This window comes from Gavia stellata, chromosome Z (genome assembly GCF_030936135.1).
Source record: "Gavia stellata isolate bGavSte3 chromosome Z, bGavSte3.hap2, whole genome shotgun sequence".
NCBI lineage: Eukaryota > Metazoa > Chordata > Aves > Gaviiformes > Gaviidae > Gavia > Gavia stellata.
In genome coordinates this window covers 4,516,031-4,539,707 of record NC_082637.1, presented here as the reverse complement: position 1 = coordinate 4,539,707, position 23,677 = coordinate 4,516,031, and the positions used below count along the sequence as shown (strand labels likewise).

The following is a 23,677-nucleotide window of genomic DNA, read 5'->3' as shown; positions in this document are numbered from 1 at the left end:
TTTTAGCGATACAACCCTTTTAAGTTTAAATGAAAATAAGTTGAAAAGTATTAACCCCACCCCACCCCCCAAGAAAAACCCCAAACATCAACATCCATACACATTATCCCAGCTATAACTAAGCCTCCAGGACTTTTTGTTGGTTTGCAACCAGCACCCAGATGTACATACTTTCGATTTTGGTGCACTGTGGACTTGAGACTTTCACAGCTTCTTTCTTTGGCCTCATGGGGCACCAGGAGCCATCTTCTTGGAATTTGATCTCATCCACATCTGAACATTCATTGAGGATTTCCATAAAGAGCCTGAAAAATAAAGTTGAGTGGTTTCATTTTTTACTCCAAGTGAAATTTTTTATTTTAAGTGAAAAGGAGACACAGTTGAAGAGCTAATTATGATCACCTTGGACCCACTGCTTGTACTCTCTCCCTAGTTCATCTTACCTGAAGGCCTGCAATTATAGCCTTCGCAGGCATCGAATCCTAAAAGAGTATCCCAGCCTACCCATATTCCACTCCAACATTACTGCAATTCATAGATTCCCAGACAGAAGCAGAAATCATCATCCTTTGAATCAATTTTGACACTTGTTTATCACTTAGAAGTTAAATTTTGAAGTTAATAGCTTCAGAGATACGGTCACGCAAAAGGGAGCTCTATCCTTATATGTCACATTTGGATTTCTCCAGAGGCAATATGCTGAGGCTCAAGAGTTTGATGATGCAGTTAGGAGATAAACTTATAGTTCATTACATGGGAACAGAAACTAATGGAGTCTAATGATTCCTCACAGCCTAAAGTATTTTGACAAAGAAAATAGTATGAAATGGCTAAACCTCAAGTCACAAAAGTAGCTATCAAGTACATCATGAAAAATTTTAAGTAATTGGGTAATCTGCAAACCCAGCCTCTTACCCATCTAATATTAGGCTCTCATAAGCTGCCTTTTTGTCACAGACAGGGCAGATCCAGGTAGGCTTCTTTTCATTCATTTGAAGATAAAGAGCAGCATCAAAACATTGCAGGTGTGTGCAAGTAACAGCCCGGCATGGGATTGTCAGTCTCATTTTTCCCAGCTGCAGGAGATGCATTTAAAGAGTGTCAGAACAGAAGACAGTGAAGCAGGCCTGGATGGCTAACAATGAAATCAGAGGCAGTCGGTGAAGTAACTGTCTCTTCTCACTACAGAGGTGCCCAGTGCTAAGGTCACTGCAGGCAAATCCACCCTATCAAAGCACGTACAGTGCACTTAAAGGAACAAAGCCATCCTCAAAGTCTTCACTGAGTTGAAAACAGTCAGAAACATTTCTAATGGACCTGCATCGATGTTATTTCTAGGATTTTATTTTTATTAAAAGACCTACTGAAGCACCTGCTTTACTGTTTTCTTTCAACCAAATATTTCAAGGGGTTTTTGTGAGCTCCAGTTATGTCAGACTCAGAATGGCATTACACCCATTTTAACATTTGACTTAACAGACCAGTCACAAACACAAGGCCAATTTCTACCTGGGAAGAGAAACCCCAAGGCAGCATTACCTTGTTACCCGGTGGTCAATTTTTTTTTGTTATAGTAGCTGGCAGTATAAGCAATACCACCAAGATGAGGAGATACAAAGTTTTATTTATCATTGTGTCCTTTAATTAGTCTGTCACCCTGCCCAGTTAGTCTCAATGCCTCAATATATGAGATTACTCCTCCCTATACAGGCGAGTAGCAACTTGATTCTGACTGCATTACAACTGAGGCATTCACAGCTCTAAACCATAGTTGGTTGAATGCTGCTACAATCAGGTGCTTGTAGATGCACCCTTCTCCCCCCTATTTTATATTCATTAATCAGTATAAACCAAAAACCAGGTAAGTTCCTAAAGCGGGGCCTTTTAAAAGCAGCCCAGCTCTGCACTATAGATGACTACACAAATCTGTGTATGGTAACTTCCAGCTGTACTTACAGGACACATCAGAGATACCCGCAGACTGGTTGTGGCAATCTCACTATCAGGATCTGCAGTTAGTTTTTCTTTAACTATCAAAATAAATTAAGAAGTTATACACAGACATCATTATTTGAAATGCTAATCTTGATTCACCAGTACATCTAAAAAAAAAAATTAAGCATCTAGGAAACCAGTTCATAGCCATATCAAACAAAAATAGTTTCACTATTTAGTTAAGTGGCAAACACTGTGCATCACAAGACTATTTGAAATGCAACAGATGCACTAACAGCCACAATGGTTAGTAGAGCAAACTCAACCCAACATGCGAAGAGATAAATAAAATAATCATCAGTGAATGAGGTACAAAGACAATCAGCATCACATGCAAGTGAAGAGAATTTAGGACATCCACCTGCACCTCACAGCCCACCACAGTAAGTGGTGCTCAGGGCATTCCCATGAGAACATTTCAGAAGGGATCCCTAGGTGCGACTCCCTACCGGCTCAGGGACCCTTACTGAAAAAGTGCATGATGCCGCAGCAACAGCAAAGGGAACCTTTGATACTCTGGGCATCGACTTGCTTTTCAAAATGCTGCAAATCCCTTAAGTATTACCAGTTCTAGTTTGAAAGAGCCACCAGCCACCCTCAAAAAGTACAGACAGGCAAATTAATTTGACTTACTTAGTGCTCTGGAATGATCGGGGTTTCTGATACCTTTCATTTTTAACCTCTGCAAAAGCATAGCTGAAGTGAGCTGACGAACGAGATACACAGACATGGAGTAATTCTACAAAAAGAGTGATTAAAGATTAAATATTGATTTCATACAGTACTTCCACTATGACAACAGGTTACTATTTCACTTGTTGTAGCATACAGTAAAAACAAAAACATGCCAATTTTTTCCCTTAATAGTTATGAAAAGCATTGACAGACAACTTCATTACTGTGAGAGTCTCCAGTACTCTGCCAGAATTCTCCTGCCAGTCAAGTCCAATTGTCCTACTCCAGTTGTGACTTAACTAAGACGAATAACAACTCCACAACCAAGAGACAACCTGAGCTGTTTTCTTGGTAAGGTGATTTAGGCTGGTGACACACCTTCTCATACATACAGTCTTTAAAGAACTTCTCAATGTTTGTCTCCTAAATCCATCCCTTTTTTCAGTGTCAATCTGTTAGTGGGGAGCTCAAAGATAAGCACAAGACAAAAGAAAAGAGTAATGCTCTTTCAGGTGCAAACACAACACCTTTAAATGACACACAGCTGCACCAGTTTCTTTGTACCTTCTCTTTAGCTTGCTCTGCACTTTTAAGCCAAGCCTCATTACACCATAGCCACTCCGCTGAGGCTGGCCACCTTCCCTAGCATTTACTACTCTTCCCTAATTCACACCACTTGCCAGCTTTTGTTCAGTGTTCACTCTCTCTTCAAGCTCACTAGTGAAGAGAAAATACTGCAAGTCCCACTACTGCAGAATAATAATGGTTTCATCTGTGTAACAAACACAACCTGCAGTCTCTTCCATTTCCTGCCAGCCACCTTCTTATGGCTCATATACTGTCTGGGTACTGACACAAGAATTTTGAACAAGAACACCTACTGCCCTGCTCCTCCTTTACCACCTATAGGAAAACCAGCTCTTACCTAGATGAGCAGATAAAGTTATCTAAATGCGTGGGAAACCACTAAGAAAAATGGATAATTTTTTTTCCCCTGAAAGAATGACCATACATTGCACTGTTTATTGCCTACAGAAAGAATTCTATAGGCTCAAGTCCTACCACCTCTATGGAATTAATGTCTCCTTTGCTCAGAAGCCCTCCACTGTCAGTCAAGTACATGCCAGTAAGCCAGAATCACAGAATTACTAAGGTTGTAATATCAAGTCCAACCATCAACTAACACCTCCATGCCCATTAAACCATGTCCCACAATGCCTCGTCCACAGGTTCCTTGAACACCTCCAGTGATGGTGACTCCACCACCTCCCTGGGCAGCCTGTTCCAATGCTTCACTCTCTCAGTAAAGAAATTTTTCCTAATATCCAGCCTAAACCTCCCCTGGCACAACTTGAGGCCATTTCCTCTAGTCCTGTTGCTAGTCACTTGGGAGAAGAGACCAACACCCACCTCTCTGCAACCCCCTTTCAGGTAGTTGTAGAGAGCGATAAGGTCTCCCCTCAGCCTCCTCTTCTCCAGACTGAACAACCCCAGCTCCCTCAGCCGCTCCTCATCAGACTTGTGCTCCAGACCCCTCACCAGCTTCATCGCCCTTCTCTGGACACGCTCCAGCAAAGCCGTTACCATGTGCACCCACTGACACCCCTCACTGTCCCCAAGGGTCTCATTTAGAGGATGAAGAGCGACGGCTGCTATGTGGGTTCTGATACTTAGAGCAGTGCACCAACATTAAAGCAGTGAACTCACTTTACCTCTCGGGGCAGGGGGAGTGCAGGGACAACCTCCAATTCATCTGCTTCCATGAGAATATATTTTGGCAGATACAGGGGAGGAAGAAAGCAGGGGTCAGCAGGAGAGGCCAAGACCACACATAACCCTGCAGTCATTTCAGGATTCTTGTGCTTTATGATTGGGAAGCAATGGCTTAGATCTTTCCCCCACCTCTGTTTTAGAAAAAAAAAAAAAACTTTGCTGTCAGCACTGCCCTTTTATTTTCTGAACATGAGCTTTGTCTCCAATTTCTTTTTTTAAATTTTAGTGTATAAAAGTTTATACTGAAATCTCACTTTGAAACATATGGTGTCTCAGGTCCACCGATTCTGATTTTGAAGGAAAAAAAGCAGGAGGTAAGCTACTGTGATAATTGAATCCAGAAGGATATACACAACTAGCCACAGATCAAGGAGTAAGTAGTTCTTGACTTGCCAACAGCTGAAAGGGCTGCTGCAACAGCTATTTAAACCTAGGAAGAATTCAGAAATTACTCACGCTCTCCCTTTCTTTAGTAAATCCATAGGGTTTAAACATAGGGTCTAAACAGCCATGCAGCCATTTTAAAGGATAATTCCTTTTAAACTATGATTAATGACTGCAGGCACTAGAAAGCAACAGGTATCACACTTTAGTCACCACCTCCTTTATCACCTGAAGTCTAGCATGCTTTTCCCCCACTGCAGCTTTCCGTGAAGTTTAGAACTGCATTATGAAAAGGCTTCAATTATCTTGTTTTTTTCGCCAGCCCTCCATCCTTCCCCACATTGAGTCACTTCTCCCTCAAGTCACCCAAGCTTCCTGGAATACTCTTCATTTGTAAGAAAGCACACACTGCTCAGATATCCTGCATCACAAACACACATACCCCCCCCACAACATTGGTCCAACCAAGCATGGTCGAGATCCATCAAGCCCCAGCAGCCTGACACCTCCCCAGTAAACCCTTCCCAGCAACCTGCCATCTAAGAGCTTTCCAAGCTGGAAATTCCACCCCTGTTTTGGTTTATTTGCAAGTACAGTTTTAAATCAACTCATAGAGAGGCTATTTTCATGTAAACAAGGAATCTCAAAAGAACAGAGATGGAAATATCCATTAACCAGTTCTTCCTATGAAATAAAAATTGCTTTTGTAAAACTACTTAGTATTACTGGGTTAGAAAATACAAAAACCTTGAAAGGAAATGCCTGTCTCCACCCCCACAGCCTTGGCACATGTGGTCAGTTTAAAAAGCCTTCTCCAATGGACAGTTACAACAGATATGGAAAAGTGTTATTTTGTCATGTCTGAACTGTTTTGTACTATTTACATCGCAAAGATTTTGGTATTTTTGACACACATTTCAGGCAACCCCTAATGGCAGGGCTTTCTAACGTGAATTCTGTAAGGAAGTCTTTGCCACCTGTATGCAAATCTTATATATGTTACTGTAAACTACCATACTTCTAGAGGAAACTTTGTTTCCTGGCTCTGATAGTAAGTTCAGCCACCCAGCACTAAACACTTGCCGGTGCGTGCCTTGCCAGCAACATCAGGCAGTGGGGAAGAAGGAACGCTAGATGAGGTTATTTAGACAACTTTCCACATCCTACAGAACATCAGCTTACCTTTCCAATTTCAGAAGCCCAGGAAATGGAAATCTGGTTTGGCACTGCTGACGACAACCTAACTAGAGATGTTATATTCAAGGGGCGCCCAGGTCGCTTCTGTTCAATTCCATTTTTTGGCGGTGGAGCATATCCCTATGAGAAGAAAGGACAAGGAAAGCGTTACCAAGTCTCCCTGCTTACTCTGAAACCTGCTGAAACAGACTTGTTAGTTTTAAACAGATCTATGGGAACGATGTAAACCTAGAGGCTCTCTAAGCTGAAGAGTAAGTTCTACGCTTACTCTGAGAAATACCAGTCTTTGACAGTCTAATATTGTAAGTCAACCACAATTTTAAAGCATTTTTTGTTTTTAAAGTGGTTTCACAGAAGTGCTGAAAAGGTGGAAAAGGCGGAAAAGGCAGCAGTTTTGGTCCAGGTGAGTTCACTGGAAGAATAAAAAGCAATGTTGATGCTTTGTCCTTTTTTCCCCACCCCACTGAAAGAAAGAGCACGGAACAATCCAGGGATACAGCCTTAGTGACAAACACAGCAAGTCATGAGGAGTTAATTCAGTGTTTCACACCTGGAAAACACTTCATTGATTCTATTTAAGAAACAGTAAAGTCTTGTTCCAAGAGCTCCACATCTCCTTGGCGTCTGCTTTGCCTCATACCAACTACACCTAGCCCCACAGCAACAGCTTGTTATCTGTACTCCGCCAAGGCCCCTGAAGAAGTGCTGTGCATGGAATATCAGCTGTATTTAACAGCTAATGGGTTTTGCTGTTGTCTGCAGAAACAAAATAAACTCGTTTACTCAGCTTTGAAGAATTTCATAACCTAGACTGTTTTTCTCTGTAGTTTTATTTCCTATATGATGTTTGCAAATTGAATCGGGAGCCATCCGGTTCCCTTTTGCTTCTAGGCAAGCACATACTCTCCAGCACATCATGAGCAGAAAGTACTTGTGCTATGTGAAGGAGCACATGGCCTAACTGCAGCTTATTCATCTCACCCCACATCTGTCGCTATGAAAGCGAGCCAGTCTGCAACAGGAACTCGGAGAATCTCTGGTTTGAGCTCACACAGACAGCCTGCAGTCCACTCATCTCAAAAACTCATCCTGCACCAGAAGGATGCCAATAAGAGATTGCACCCCTCTGTCTTGAACAGAACTGACTGCCAGATTTTGTTTAGTTCAAGACAGTGTTGTTCTATATAAGAAACTCTCTCAGAAAGGATATGCTGGGAAAAACACACATTTTTTTTTTTACCCAGAGAAACACACACATTCACAGCCTAGTGCTTGGAAAAAGAGTTACTTTGAGAGACACTAAGTCTGAAAATAAAAACCAGAAATAGCCTCTTCCGCTCACTAGCCAAGTATACCACAGGATAATCACTGCCTTGAATCCAAGGAGGACTCGATAGTTGTCACACCATTTCCTAGGTTTCCAAAGCAGCTCTATTACTAGTCCATATGTTTCACCTGACAACCAAGCCCTGGCTGTGCCTCACCACTGCCCTTTATTAATTTCAGACCAGACTCCTGCTTGCAGTGACAGTATAGAGTCTCAGAACTTCTACGGGCAGGCCTGCCAGGCCAGAGTGGCAGACAGCAATTGCTGAAGAACTCTCTCTAAAATGGTTCTTACCCCAGATGAGTGACCCAGTAGCTATTAGGAACTTTACCATGTCTGCTTTATCACAGAACACAGAGGCAGCAGATGTATCAAGACTGCTGACAATTTCACATTTAAAAGAATGAATGATTTGCCATTTCTTTAATCAGACGTAACAGCTGCAGCCATTATAGAGCATATATATCCTAGCTGCTTTGCTGTAGCAGGCCTTTCTCTACTATGGTGACTTTATAATGAGCTTATGTGGATGAACACACCATCCCCGCAATATTTAGGAGAGTACTTCCACACAAACTGTACCAGCCACAATAATCCTGCTGGTCTCCAACCTAAAATGAAGCTGCCTCGCTTTCAAGAGAGCAAGGATGCAAGTTCTCTTATATTTCCCAGCTTTTCTTTTTTTCCTTTTTTAGAGACAGACTCTGCAGCGCACGTGCTTCATTTCAGTCAAGCTTTTATGTTTTCTTCCACAGAGCCATGACCTTGAGATCAGATTCAATCTTGTACTCCTAGAACACTTTTTAAAACCGTCCCTTCCTAGCCTTCCAGGACTTAGGTAAAGAGCACTCTGCTTGCCTATCGCACCCAGCACGGTCTAGCGCTGTTTAGTTAGGCTGCCAATTCTAGTGGTTAGCACGTGCACCAACATTATTTGGGTCTTTAAGTCTGCCACACTTCTTGCAAGAACCATATTAGTCAAAGCAGCTGGAATCTGCTATAGCCAGAAAAATCTATCGACAGCAAGTGTGACTGCTCTTCTATCTGCCTATTTCCAACCTGCCCTGACATACTTGATTTTGCCCTTTGAAAAAGACCTGCAGTGGTCTATGGAGATCCCCCAAGAAGAAAAACAAATTACCTTTTTGGACTTTCGTGTTTTGTCTTGCCTACAAGAGAAGTCAACAGGAGAAACACCTGCTGTAGTGCATGATGTGCAAAAACCTTGTTACTTGCCAAGACACCAGCATGCAAGGCTCTACGTTTACTCCTTTTAAGTCAGAACCAACACTATAAGAGGAGGACACAGACTGTTGTAGGAATACAGGAAAACACCGTGTTAACATGAGTTGGCACAACCTGCAGCAGTACTGGCACACTGGCAGCCTTTCTCTGAAGTTTCTCGTAAGGATTGCAGCCAAGGAGATGACCAAGAATAATTTACAGACATCTGCAGGGGCATGAACTGCTATACCAGGGAAAAGACAGAACAGTACTCACTTAGAAAGTGTACAAGTTGGCAACAGAGGCTGGCATCACTGATTAATTACCTAACACCAACACTAATGAGTTGGACAATAGCGGTCTTTGAGGAAAAGAAGTTGTCTTACATTTCCTGCAACAGAAAGGAACCACCGGCGGGATGCAGTCAGTGACCAAATCAACAAAAAGTGTTTGCAGGTGCACTCGGACTGAGACTGTATTTGTCATTCAGCTCATACTGAAGGAGGAGAGGAAAGGAAGTTGCCAAGGCAATTGTCATTTATTCACTTTCTCACCTAAAGTTTCTGCTGGACAGATTAAACAGTCATCTTATGATGGGCAGGAAGAACCTATGGGATTTAGATCTAACGCAAAGCAATAATCCAAGATTACAAACAATTTTTGCTACGCCTGTGACATACGTTATGCAAAATGTATCCACACAAAATGGATAGCATAACACAGCATAGCAGGGCGTAAACTGTATTAGCAAGACTGAGAATCAGCAGACATTGATGTCCACAGGATAACATCAGATCCAATTCTTTTTGGTGGGTTGCTTAAAGAAAAGGAAGACAATCTGCAGAAGAAAGGAGAAAATCCTCAAATTTATCACAGAGAACGTAACTGGCATTTGCAGAAAACACCGACCAGAAAACATATGAAAGAAATTCTCCTACACACTGAAGACAGATAGAAGAATAGTGATGCAATGGTTAAAAAAAGCAGGGGGAAGAGAAGCTAGAGAGTCTCATTTAAGCTGAGTATAGGCAAAAAAGAAGTCATGGTTGCATATGGCAGGAGGGAGGGTATAGGACAAGACATCTTACACGCCAAGAAGGTGACAAACATTCTGAAAAAGAGGTTTCACACCTCCTCTCTCCACACAGCATTTTTACAAACCCACTGCTGGGAAAAAAAAAACCTCTGTACTACTACTTTTTTCATCTTCTGTAGCTTCCAGAACTACTTCAGAATGGGTTGTGTAAGAGTTTATCTCTGTTCTACCATACAGAGATACCCGTTCCAGAGATTTTTTTCAAGAATAACGTGAATGCTTTTCCCTTTTTGTATATATTCAAACTTGAGGTGACCCTGCCTCCATACTAACTTTTGCAGCATCAGACACCAGTAAAGCATGTGACTGCCAACACTGTTCTGTTCCAGTATCAGCAAATGCTAGGAACTCTAAAATGTGTCTGTTCTTCATCCCCGCAATGAATTCTGCTCTAACCAGACAGATGCAAAGCAGTGTACAAACTTGTACGCAAGAAAGCGATACCATTCCCTCATAACAAGAAGGAACTCAAGCCAATCACAAATATAAATAGCCCCTACAGCAAGAGCTGCTACCAATCAAGTCAAATAAACTCAGTTCAAAGACCTATGAAGAGGATTCCCCATGCAGCCACTGGTTTAGTTTTGAGATATTTTGTTGTGTTAACTGCAACAGATGAGGTTTGCTATAGGTGGCTAAAAACACAATTAATCCATGCAGTGGCCGTAACACGATTAATAGTAGTAATGGCGCTCTCACACAGCAAATGTAGAAACCACATGCCTAACATTAGAAACTAGAGAAATTTGAGTGATAACAGCTTGATTGTTTTAGCAAGCTAACATTACAGAAAAAGCACACACACCGCAAGTCACAAGGAAGCCACAAATACGTACAAACAAGCTTACCGGCAATGGAAACAGCTTCCCATTCACTTTAATACACAAACTATTAGGGTAATTATCTTCTTGAGGGCAGCTTGTCTCTGCTAGGCATAACCTATATCCCCAAAAAGAGAAAGCGTCATTTTCAAGTGTCACCACATTCATATGTCCCCACAAACATCTAAACTTATGTTTCATTTGCCAATTAAGAAGTTACAAGGGAACACTAGGAAAAAGGTACCTTAGCTGAACTTGGACTGTGTAATCTCTCCTGCCCCCTGGCAAGAAGTCCCTGTGACAAAGAGAAAGAAAAAGAGAAGTACCCATTTAGACAGAAGATCTCATATTCCAGTCATATGCAGAAAGAACTGGCACACCTGCTCAACATCACTAAACTTTGCTCCTATTTTTCTTTTACTGAGCTATGAACAAGTCTCATGAGCAACACCTCTGTTTAGCTACTGCAAGTTAAGCAGGACTTCAGGATCAGCATCCTCTGTCAAGAGTTTATAGTAACAATAAAGTATGATGTTGACAGAGAGGAAAAAACCCCGTGAGTTCTCTTGGTTTACACCATAGGTCTTGCAACAACATGAACCCTGGGACAAAGATAAAAGCAGCCTTCCATTCCTGCAGCCAGGAAACATGCAGGGAAGAAAAGCTTACCACCTCTCTAAACAGTCACAATTATTTGGAACCGAGTAATTGTTAACTCTTTAGTGGCGTAGGATTTACCCCAACTGCACATAAATTCAGCGCACAGTAGTTCCTGAAGAAAACAGAACAGATAAACTCAGCGTCACTTCGGTGAGGATTATCACTCTGCATCTGCAAGCTTATATGATGTATAAAACAAACCAAAAAAAACCACGTTTTCTCCTGGAATTTTGCAAAAGTTTACCTATGCTACACCACACTCTTACTTCTTACCTGGAAATACAGATTTCTCTGACCTGCTGAGGTGTTAAAGCAAAGATAAAAAACTTCTCTTGGAACCTCTGAATACTGCTCTGTACTAGAAAAAAAGAGAGAGACAGAAAAGAGGTTTAACCATGGTGATTAAAGTCATTGATTAAAACAGGATCTGCAATTGAGTCTTTCCTGGAACAAGGCACAAGTCACTTAATATAATCAAATTGTTGTTGAACTGCATATAACTGTCAACAGGAAAGCAATGGAACAAATCATTCATTCAACTATATTCAGATGGCTTAATATCACATTACACTTCAGTACTAAAGAAGCTTGGCAAGCCACATTATAATCCTTTCTCCCAAGGGAGAGAGGTTCAAACAAACACACAACAAAATATAACACTGGATACCTGACAAAAAGTACCACAGAGAAGATGTTTACAACTATTTTAGTGTACTACAAGAAGAGAATGTGCACCAGGAGTTATTAATGGACAGCTGGAAAATTACTCAATTCAGAAAAAGCTAAAGGTAACTAAGCCTTTGGGGAGGAAGGGAAGGAGCACACCCCCTAACGCCAGAGAAGCCAGCTAGACTTCATGTCTGGGGATTGTCCCTCAGTAGCATTTGGCAAGAAAATAAACAAATACAACTTTCATATCAGAATCCTACTTGTCTCTCAGTGATGGAAAACAGTAATATTTTAGTATTAAGGGTTCATAGTATGTACATGTAACTTTTCTACTTTCTTTCAACTTGAGAAGTTAGAAATCTTGACCTGAAATAAAGATAGATTGGACTTGTCCGACAGTTTAAAGTAACCAGCAAGGAGGACAAATGCAAAAGTAGCACAACTAAACCAGGCAAATTTGGAAGAGCTAGACTGTCTTGTGCACTGTGACATTCAGAGGTGATCTCTATGCCCAGAAAGCACACACAAAAAGGACACAAACACAAAAAAGAACCTAGGTGCAAACACACACACAGAGTTCCTCAAACAATTCAAAACAGCTACACTGTGCATGTATGTGCATACACACGATAGACAGCATGTTATATTTTAAAATAATACTTGAGCATGTGTAAAAAAGATCATGGAAATATTTTGTTATTGAATAAGTGTGGGTTAAAACTAAACCCCACACCTACACTTGTGTTCTCATATTAGTGCAAAAGAATACCTATCCTCATCCCTTTTAAAGAGTAGCAGTGAAGCAGACTATACTCCTAGCTCTCTGACCTACCTGCCTATTCGGTTTCTGAATCCTTAATTCTCAAAACACACAAAACTTGTTCGTTCCATGTCCCAATCACCCAGGTCTACTAACTGGGACTATAAGCGATCCATATAAATCTAAAAATATTAAAGGAAGCCTGACTTCCAAATTTGCTCATGAATCCACGTTAAGAGTGATTTTCAGCCAATGTTCATATTCTTCTAACATCAGAAGGGCCCATTATTTGCATATCAAGCCATTCCCACATTTCTTTTCCCCGCTCCTCCTCACACAGATCTGAGTTGTAGCTCTGGCTGCTGCCACCTTCAGGTACCATGCTCTGGAAAGAGTTTGAAGGCAAGCAAGTACTCAGTTAAATTAATCTTGTCCGCCTCGCCCATGTCCTAAGAGGACCCCAATGTTACAGGACTGAATAATCCTCACTCCTCTGAAAACTGGGCAGCATGCAACAAAGAGCCTACAGTCCTCCAGGGAAAGAGGAATTTTCATGCAGCTCTAACTGTAACATGGTGACACCCCTAAGGAAGATTCTCCTTTCAGGAAAAAAAGGATCATTTCCAAAGCTGAGGAAAACAGCTGTTAGGGAAGTTTCTAGCATATCACTGCCACCTCTAGATGTCATTGACCAGGAAACAAAAGGTAACTGCACCGCAGAAATATAATGCAGAGCACACACTGCATTATATGGGACAGAGTGACTACGTGGCTGGCAACCAGTCTGATTTAACTATGAGCCAACAGTTGTCCCATAACACAGAATAATTTAGGAAGCTAGTTAAGATACTCAGTTATTGCGCACAGGAACGTAAGCGGGAGTTAGCCAGGACACGGTGGCACTGACAGATTATCTCTGTAAAGGTAACGGCAGCATGAGCCACCAAGCTGTCCAGCACCGCAGCAGCTATCGTACCAACGCGCGGGCTCGATATTAAACTCTTCTCTAACAGGGTGTCACAACACACAAACAAGTGACAACAGACATTGTAAATAATGCTTGTTAGTAATGTTTGCTGGTTTAGGTACTGGAGGATGAGCGATGATCAGTGTATGCCTCACTGAGGTACAAGTCACAGCCTAAAAGGCTCTATTACCAGTTAAGAAACTAAAATGTTTAAAAGGATGCAAATGGCTTGCAAAATGCTCAAGTGTTTCTAAACAATATTACTAAACAGTTAGGGAACATTTTCTACCATGTAAGGTAAGACAGGTTGAATTTCAAGACAGAACACAACATATTTCCAAATAATTAAATATGTTTAAGAGCGAGGTGTTTGAAGAAGCTAAACTGAGATTTCAGGTTATTTGGAAGACAAAGGTCCACTCTACATTTTAACATGCAGTATGGCAACAACCTGTAGGCTGAGAAACCTTCACTAATCCGAGTACAACACAGGTGATCTGTACAGCAAAGCTCCATTTCAGTGCCCTATGTCAGAACCTGCAGAACTGTTGCAGTGAGAGAAGCATAAACTAACAAACCAGTCAATTTGTTCTCTTTATGTTGTTGCAACTTATTAATTACTGACCCTGAAATCCTTTTCCTTTGGCCTTGACAGATGTGTTCCTCACTTGTACCAGGTAGAGACTTCAGGTCCAACCCTTTCAGCCAGAAGTGGCAGTTCATACTAGATATCAGGAAGCATTTATTTACCGAGAGGGTGGTCAAACACTGGAACAGGCTTCCTAGAGAGGTGGTCGATACCCCAAGCCTGTCAGGGTTTAAGAGGCATTTGGACAATGCCCTTAACTATTACTCTTTAACTTTCGGTCAACCCTGAAGTGGTCAGGCAGTTAGATGATTATTGTAGGTACCTTCCAACTGAACTATTCTATTATATTATTTAATACTCAATTTAATCATATAGTATTTACAAAAAGAGAACACTATTTTCTGAAGCGTGGCTTAGCACTTTTGGGGACAAGTGGGGAAGAGAAGGCAAGGGTAGAGATGAGAAGGGAAGGGAGTTTCCACTTTTCCCCAGCTGCAAAAAGCCATTTAAGTCTGGACTTAGTACTGTCATAAGCAACACCTAGTTCATGAATTAAGCAACCTGCACAGCTATTAAACACTTACCTAAACTTGTAGGTTTTATGAGCACATCAAGTACATCATAAAAAGGTAGGCTTTTCAGTTGAACATCGGGATGAACGGGTGGAATCGGAGGGGACGGCTGCTGCATCTCAAAGTGGGGCTTAGTGTCTTGGAGGAGCACAGAACTGACAGGCGAGGAAGGAGACTGAGGCGTGACCGAAGTAGAAGGGAGTGGGTGAATGCCAGCAACAGCCAGGTCAGGCTCGACAGGAGAGGAACTACTGTCCAAATTGAAAACCGCAGGTTTTATAGACGATAAGTCTGAAAGTCCTTCAATCGTCCTTGGGTACCGACGCCTATAGAGTTCTCGGATTTTTATCTGAACTGCTGGGCTGCAGCCGCTCTTCAGTAAGTGCAGTGCCCTCATCAGGAGGTCATGTTTCCGCCCACTTTTATTACGTCCAGCAAACCCCAACAACACTTGTAGCTCAGAAACACGAAAACTTGATACCATATTCTAGAAAGAAAAGAGAGATAAGCACAGGTGAACCAACAGTACCCCAAGCAGGCCTTTTTGAGGAGCATGGTGAAGCATCTGAACTTCCATCATTCTAGTTTTACATCTGTCATCTTGGATACTACCCACACCCTTACCCAACGTGAGAGTATAGCTAGTTTAAAGCAAAGAAACAAAACATCCAGGATGAAGGCTGAAATCACTAACACAACCAAACTCAAAGACTTTAATTGTTTTCACACTCAAAAACAGCACCAACAACAAAATCTTAATGCAACCCATGCAGCGCTACCTTAAATTCACAGACAGAAGCATAAGCTCTAACACAAAATCTGTCTCACTTCATGAAACAAACAAAAAGATCAAATGAATCAGTACTCTCACCTGTCTTCCAACACATTTTAAGCCATAAAATAAGCAACTGTTTAAGTTCCGCATAGTTTATTCTGAAACATCCTTTATTTCGTGCAGCATGTTAAATGCATGCGTGAACAGAGACAGGCACATCAGGTTTCACTCATGAAAGGATGGCACAACAAGGTGGGCACTTCTTAAAAAGCTGCGTTATTTCACACTAACAAACTGTTTAACCAACATAATTGATTCTTCCAGAACATGACAGAAAACTTCCTGTCCTTTTCGCATCATGTTCTGGTATCGTGGGACTTTGAAAGATCTCTTCAAAGGAAATAGTATTATTTACTTGATTATCAGAGTTGGTTTTGGAAGACTGAGGATTGAACTATGAATTTCATAAACAGAAAGATTCTCATAAAAAAAAAAGCCCACTATGCAAGAGGAAGCGATCTTCTCCCATCATTACTACAAACTAGTAACTTGGCATAGGTGCACCATCTCACATTTTTGTGAGCAGGCTCTCTTTTCGGAAGTATAAAGTTATCCAGAATTCTTCTATGCAATTTCCTTCCTATGTCTGTGGGACTCTTCCACCCTAACAAGGAAGTTAAGTTTTAAAGATGAAAGAACATCTGACTTTAATCTGTACTGCTGTACCGTACCAACTCCAGACTTGAGGACTGGCAGATGAAGGCCCTAAGTGAAGGTATGAAGTAATAGACATCTGGGATCACAAAAAGATATTTTTAGAACCAGTTCAAAAGCGCATTGTCGACTTTTAAACAGTAGTCCAATATACAATATTTAAAGCTTTGGGCATTGATTTCAGAAGGGATACAACTCAAAACGCAATGTTTTCTGTTTACCTTCCTTAAACTCCAGTACACAGTTACAGAGTTTACACCCATGTATTCCAACACAGATATGATGTCAGCTGAAGTTTTAAAACACAACTATGCTACAACCACGCAGTCAGCCACCAAAAAGAGGTCTCAACTCCCCCTGCATCCCCAACTGCTTGCTCCCCATTCTCTCCTTAACGCTGAGAAAATTGTTTTTACAATAGGACAGATCAGGGAATTGAGCCAGATGAAAACTCAACTTGTGCCATTATAAGGCAGCAGGAGCAAGCAGCCAGAACCTACCTTTTCAAGGGCCACATCATTCGTGCATATCAAAACAACCATCTAAAATACTGTGGTAGTACTCTCATCAGGCACACCCTTTCCTTGTTGTTGAGGGGACGAGGTTATCCAATTTCAGATACTGAATTTCAGCATTTCCAGACAGCCAGTTTGGATATGGTGATGCTATCAAGTAGCTATCAGGGAGCTAACCCAGCAGTCTCCAAACTGGTATTCCCCCAACACCCCGTCTATAAACACACCACGGATGCAACTGCCAGTGAAAGCAGTGGCACATGAGGCATCGAGTGGCTCACCCTAACTTCTGAAGAAGAGGCCAACATCAGATGTCACCTTAATTTCATTCCAGCAACTTCTCTCAACAGCAAAATGATACAAGAAAAGAGGATATGGAGACAGAACTCCATGCAGTTTGCAAGCTGTTGGAGGTTAAGTTTCCACCTGGCATTCCCCTGCTACTTTTCCTTAGTCTCACAGTGAAACACAGTGAAGAAAATAAAGTGTTTCAATATTCATAACAAATAGCTTGAAGGACTATAACAGCTTTATAGTCACGCCACATAAAGGAGAAATTGTGTTAAAAGATAATACTGATATTCAAGAATTTACTGAGAACTTCACGTTGCGTGCTTCCATAGATAGCTGCATAAGCTTGATAGCAACATCAGCTCCTTTATTTCAGATGCAGGCAGTAAGCATGATTCTGGATTCCATAATCAGAATGCAAATGAATAAAATAATCCTTTATATTGAGATTAGGGAAACAGCATGTATTGCAAAACACTGCCTATTACCCTGCCTGCTGCCTTCTGTGCATTCCTGCAAGTTAATCAAGGTGAAATGTGCAGTCAATCACGCCTTGAAACAGCTAACATTTTATGTGGAAATTCCACAAACTAGCATTTTGTTACAAGATGGATTTCATTTTATTAGAAGACACAGCCTGGCTTCAATACCATAGTCAGCAAGATTTTAAATTGACACATCCATTAAAAATGCTTGGGAGTATAAACAAAAAATACATAGTTTTGTCCATCAATGCAAAAGTTTTACATATGCTTTTGAAAGAAGTCTTGCAAAAGTGAGTTTTACCGGAAGTAATTAAACAACGGCTTTTGCAACGTGTTCCCCCTAAAGCTGATTCTACATTCCCTTTAAGGCAACAACAACCACGTACGTGAAAACACAGCTAGTCTGATCTACATGTTTTAGCTTATTGCTCCATTTACAGATATATCAAAGTGGACACTCGTTCTAATCGACAAGGTTTTATGGAGGCATAACATATGCTTAAGAGCATTTATAATCATGGTGCAAGGCAGATATTACTTCCAACAAACCCTACCAAGTTATTTTCTTTTGGGGTTGCAGCAATATTGCAGAAGACTGCAGCCTAGCTATTAACATGCTTTTCACATCACTGAATTAAGATTACACATTCAAGTTGTGTCATGTAAGTGCCATCAATTTTCTCGTAAGAGAAGTTCTTTACAGCTGCAGAGCCCAATAAAAAGCTTTCTTAACACAGAAGACCAAAGCCATTTTATTTTTAATGTTTCTCCATGAACACAAAGAGTAGTTTGACAGAACTTTAAGGATGGAAATCAGACTGGATAATTCAAGTACTTTTATATTCCAGAAACATTTTTTCCTCCTGAAGTTCATACTTGAAGGTCATAAGAAGTTTCACGGGGTTTTTTTGTTTCTTATTGTTAAACTATAGCAACCGTGATTCATAAGCAGAAATATTGTTCTAAAGCATTAAGCCGTAGGTGTATCTGGAATGGCATTCATTTCACAGGGATGATGATGTTAAGGAGTCCAGAAAACGCTGACATGCTGCTGAAATTAAGTGCAGGCATGTTTCAGAGCAAAGTAAGGAATCAAACATATCTCTCAAACAAGAGGTAAGTAATTGTCCATGCTCCCCCTGCCAAAGCTACCTGCAATTTTAAGTCACTGTACTTACATATATGAATGAAAGGTAACCACGAATGCCTGTTAAATTCTTGACATATGTCTACAGTAAGCGACGACGACTGTACCTTCTAGGGCAACCGCAACTGCTCGAGGAGTGAACCCTACACTTGAACCTGCAGAAGCAATCCAAGTCAACTCAAAAGTTCTATTCAGTCACTACCTAAGAGCTCTGTTTCAGCCCCACTGGCTTCCAGATATTTTCTGAAGTGTCTGAAGGCTATATAGGGAAGGGATGCACCAAGGACCAGCCCCACAAATCCTCACTCCTGACTTTAAGCCCTTTTCTGGGCACTTATAGCAGAGAAGCACATTTGTGACATCTTTTGCAACAAATTTGTATACACACCGATTTACAGCGGGCTAGAAATGCAAAATACCGGTAAGAAAGAGCAACTCCTGTCTTGGGATGGTTGAAGACCTCTATGTTGACCCTAAATACAAATATAAACATATTCTGGAAACTGGTGTAGCTACAGATAAAAGACTGCAAGTCCTGGGAAAGAACGAAGATGTCACTAGTTAAGTCTGTGTAAGTAGTACAGCACAGTAAGAGCAGCTCTGAAGAATATAACAGTTGGTGGAAACAGCATGACCACCAGGTCCTCAGTATTATGAGTATTTTTCTTTGGACTAACTCTAGCCTGGCTCCTAAATTAGCCATTAGTCTTCAAAGTTGCATGCACTTAATATAACAGTGAAAATCTTAAATCAACTACTTGCGTTCACTTCACATAAGAGACTCAAGAGAAAGCTTGACCCATTTCATTGCAGCCTCCTTTTTTAAGTACCATAAACTACATCATCTCCTTCCTCTCCTCCATCACTATATTTCAGCACAATCATTAATTGTTAGTTATTCTAGATACAACAATCTTTTTAGGTATCACAATAAGACTCACTGGTCCGAGTAAGTGACTAACGCATCTAGGAAGAACAGGGGAATTACATACAGATACAAGATAACAAACAGTGTATCGTCATAGGTTATTAACAGTATTTTATGAGAGGTTATCTTATTTAATACAGTCAATGTTAACTGCAACCTAAAGACCACTACATCACCAACAGAAACTTCTCAGTATCTATTCTGTCCATCGTTTTAAGTTTACCCCAGATCAACATGCGGAATTTGATTTCTACAAACCCCCAAACTGGTCAGCATATACAATGTTATTAACACAGCTGAAATAAAGCAGAGTGCAACGGAGCATTTGGCAATGAGCTTGAAGAGGACACGTGAAAATAGCTCTCTGTTTTCTTCTTGGCTAACGAATTAGTGCTGAGCACAGCTTCACCTGGTAAACAGGCAAACACTGTCCAATCAGACTGGAAAAACAAAGCAAGAGGAGTGGAAAGACACCAAGTCTGGTATGAACGAGAGATCCTATACATACAAGAATGAGACTTCGATTTCTGTATTTTAATACCATATTGTTCTTCACATTTGAATCGTATGACTTCAGTACTGGGTGTGCAAGAGCAAAAATTAGAAGTGGGACTTACTTTCAGCATTTATAAACTCTGATTTTCCAGTAAATTTCATGTAATCTCCCCTTCCACATAGGATGTATGAGCACACTTCCATCTCTTCTCACTAAAATGAGGGGGTTTTCCACAATGGCCATGAAACTGATCACTAGTGTCGCACAAATTAGTTTTGGCACAGGCATATTAATTTGTCTATAAAGAGCTTTTTTTTCCCCCATAAAGATGAAACTAACATACCACTTCAAAACCCGATGAAATACAAACTATGAGACTGAAGCTGTTATCTTCTAAACTAAGGATCTCTAATGTTTCAAGGATAGCGTGCGCTCTGTATTATTTGTTTCCAAATTAGAGTCAGGATGCCAGCAGAAACTTAGGGGACCCAAAAGATGTTCTCTCTCGAAGTAATAATATATAACCAATCCTCCTATCTGCAGTATTTTGCTGGGATGCAAAGTATAACATCAAGCCAAATCTCGGTGAGTTTGGAATTTTTTGGGAGCTGGAATTGTTTTCTCGCAGATGGCTCTCAGAAGGAGCTGTAGTTCCCCACTCCTGGGCCAATTCTGTTTGAAAATGTGTTCACATGCCATCTCTGGCCTCCACACCAGACTGCTGACTTCTGCTCCACGTCTGTCTGTGCCTGTGTAATCCCTTTGACATTCATCGGGCTGCTCGTGAGTGAGGATTATGAATAAAAGTATGAGCCATGTTTAAAAACATCTGTGAACAGCAGGTCTGGAAATTGTATCTCAAAATACAAGAAAGATACAGTTGTGCTCACCACATCTTCTCAGCAACTCCCTAATATTCCAGAAACTCATGAACTACAGAATTCACTAAACACTACTAATTAATTAAGGGTTAATCTGAAGGTCTGGAAGGGTAAGCCTTATACTGGACATTTTCACCAATATCTTGAAAAGTAATGACCGTGGTTACAGCTACTTCCGAAACCTTTAACAAAACTGAAGATTTCCAAAAGGCATGAAGTAACAACAGGTTCCTTGGAGTCTCTTTGTTTTCTTTCACTACAGCCTCTCAGTTAAACCCTTTGGTCATAGCTCCCCAGAACTTTTACTCTGAAGCTTCAGAGGATGGCAGGGATGGTACTAACAAATATTAAAATGGTCCTTTGCCCTGAGAGTAGAAAAACACTGCCCCTGCATGTTTCCTGCAAAAACAGGATTTAAGAGAGAACTCTGACCTCCTGCCTTTAGCCAGTCCTTAACGATTTACTAAAATAAATTTAACTATCCCAATTGCCCTAGTGGCCTTTTATAAGGCAGGTAGAGATCACATACTACAGGAAATTGCAAGCAACAAGAGAGAAGCAAACAATACTGCCATAAAAACGTCCTGTACGTTCATCTATAAAGCAGCAGTTTAAGATCACTCCTAAAGGTCAATTCACAAAATTTATTGCAAGGGGTAGGGTGTCTTTCCTCTTTCGCCAAAAGCGGGAAGAATTGGTTGTCTGAAAAAAAAAACCAAACTTGAAACCTGCAAACCAAGTGCCTGGTATTCAAGCAGACACATCCAAAGGTATCCTCTTAAAAAAGGCAGTAAAGACCTTGAAGACATGAGGCAGTCTACTATATTCTCTTCCAAAAAACATCTAGAGCTTTCCCAAAATGGACCATAAATTATTATCAGCTGGATGTTGGACAGACATTTAGAGAAGCTCCAGGCTAGCAGATTCATTTCACAGGCACTCCCGTTTACAAATAAGATGAATGGGAACATCAAAAGACATTTCTTCAGACTAACATTGTTTTAACTACCAACACCTATTCTTTTGAGTGACAAAAGGGCAATCCTGTAGTTGGCCTGAAACCCAGTTCCTTTTTCCCTCCATACCTCCTGTGTTACTTTTGGCAAGCAACTCAGGTGCATATATAATTTGAAAGATATTTAGGTACCCAATTCCCAGAGTCTATCAATACTTACATATATCTAGATAAGTGATTATAGCCCTCTGGAAAAAGCAGACCACAGCTCCAGCTCAAGCCTGCAGAAGAGGAGCTACAGAAAGAAGAGGTCTCTGCTACAAAGTTTACAGTGGGGGTTTAGCCACCTACATAGCTACACCCTTTGAGAGACATTGGACAGAGGGCTGAAAATGAGTCAGGACACTAAACAAGAAAACATGTAAACACAAACAAGTTAAAAAAAAAGTTTAGCTTATTTTTTCCTAAGCCAACCCTTCTTAAACCTAAGATTGAGATAGAGCACCGTTGTCCTCAAAGAAACTCAGTTCTTTCCATGAGATTTTTTTTTTAATAATCGAGCTCCTCTGCTACACTACAGCCACTTCAACCCAAGTGGTGTTAGCACTGGAAGAAGCCTTAGTGTAGGAAATTCTCTGGCGATTGCAGCATATTTCCAACTGTTGGTCAGAATACAGTCAGTTCAGCCATCAGACCTTTCTCTACACTAAAGCCTAACTCACAGCTGTTCCTATTTAACTGACTTTTATTCCTTCTGTCGAAAAGTCTAGGTCGGGGGGGTTCAGTGTGCACGTAGTATTCCCTCGGTGGCACTTCTGCAGGTGTAGATGCTGCAGAAGGACAACATTCTCCTTCTGAACAAAGATACTCACAGATTGTTCAAGAAACATAAGGAAAAACAGAAACAATGTAGTCAGCTCTTTGCCTACACACCTTAAAATATGGAAGGTCACCCCCCCACCGAAAAATCTGTCACAGAAAGTCCACAAGTGCAATATAAAAGGCATTCAATTGAAGATAAAACAGGTCTGAAAAGAAATACTGGATTTCATGCTTCGCAGGCAGTTTTCCCAGTTAGAAAGCGGTTAATTAATTTTCAAAAGATGCAGTAATTACTAATATTTCCCAAAAAATCGGTAATTATTCAGCATTCTCCCTTCAGTTCGCAGCAAGGGCATCACGGCGCTGGGCCTCCCGAGGGTGCGGGGCCCCGCCAGGCGCCATGCAAGCCTCCGGCACCGGGCCGGGGCCCGGCTTCTCGCCGCACGCAGCAGCCGAAACGGCTTTTAAAATGTCGGGGTTGGGGGGGGCAGAACCCCAGCACAACCCTTACGGCGGAGATGGAAAGCGGCCTCCCCGAGCACCCCCCCCCCCCACCCTCCCGGGGAACTGACAGGGAGGTTTCTCCTCGGGCAGAGCCCGCAGCGCCGCCGGCTCCCGCCGCCCCGCGACCGCGTTTCAGGGCGGCCCCGCTTCCTCCCCGGGGAAGGCGCAGGCGGCCGCGGGGCCCCGGTGGTTTCCGGCCGGCCGTTACGGGCTGCTGCCTCAGGGAGAGGCGCTGACGGCTCACCGCCCCCCCCCCCCCCCCCCCGCCCCGGCAAGCACCCAGGGGTGCGGCGGGGGCTCCCCGTGAGGAAAGGCCGGGGAGGGGGGTGGGCGAGAGGCCCCCCGCCGCGGGAACGGCCGCAACATCTTGGCCCGCGTCTCCCCCGCCGCCGCCTCTCTCCCTCCTCACCCGCAGCTCCTCGAAATCCGCCATTTTCTACCCGCTGCTGCTGCCG

At 41.8% G+C, this 23,677-nt stretch overlaps 1 protein-coding gene across 3 annotated transcripts in view; it reads right to left on the bottom strand.

Annotated features, from left to right (window-relative positions):
• Nucleotides 1-23,677, bottom strand: part of PIAS2 (protein inhibitor of activated STAT 2) — a 30,802-nt gene extending 7,125 nt beyond the window's left edge. For all 3 annotated transcript variants that reach the window (XM_059833254.1, XM_059833253.1, XM_059833255.1), the window contains exons 1-10: nucleotides 23,632-23,677; nucleotides 14,722-15,196; nucleotides 11,426-11,510; nucleotides 10,737-10,787; nucleotides 10,520-10,610; nucleotides 6,010-6,144; nucleotides 2,629-2,734; nucleotides 1,957-2,030; nucleotides 916-1,076; nucleotides 172-305 (exon numbers count right to left, since the gene is read on the bottom strand). In XM_059833254.1, coding sequence (XP_059689237.1) covers nucleotides 172-305; nucleotides 916-1,076; nucleotides 1,957-2,030; nucleotides 2,629-2,734; nucleotides 6,010-6,144; nucleotides 10,520-10,610; nucleotides 10,737-10,787; nucleotides 11,426-11,510; nucleotides 14,722-15,196; nucleotides 23,632-23,655 — 1,336 coding nt within the window. In that variant the 5' untranslated portion in view covers nucleotides 23,656-23,677. The remainder of the gene's footprint in view (nucleotides 1-171; nucleotides 306-915; nucleotides 1,077-1,956; nucleotides 2,031-2,628; nucleotides 2,735-6,009; nucleotides 6,145-10,519; nucleotides 10,611-10,736; nucleotides 10,788-11,425; nucleotides 11,511-14,721; nucleotides 15,197-23,631) is intronic.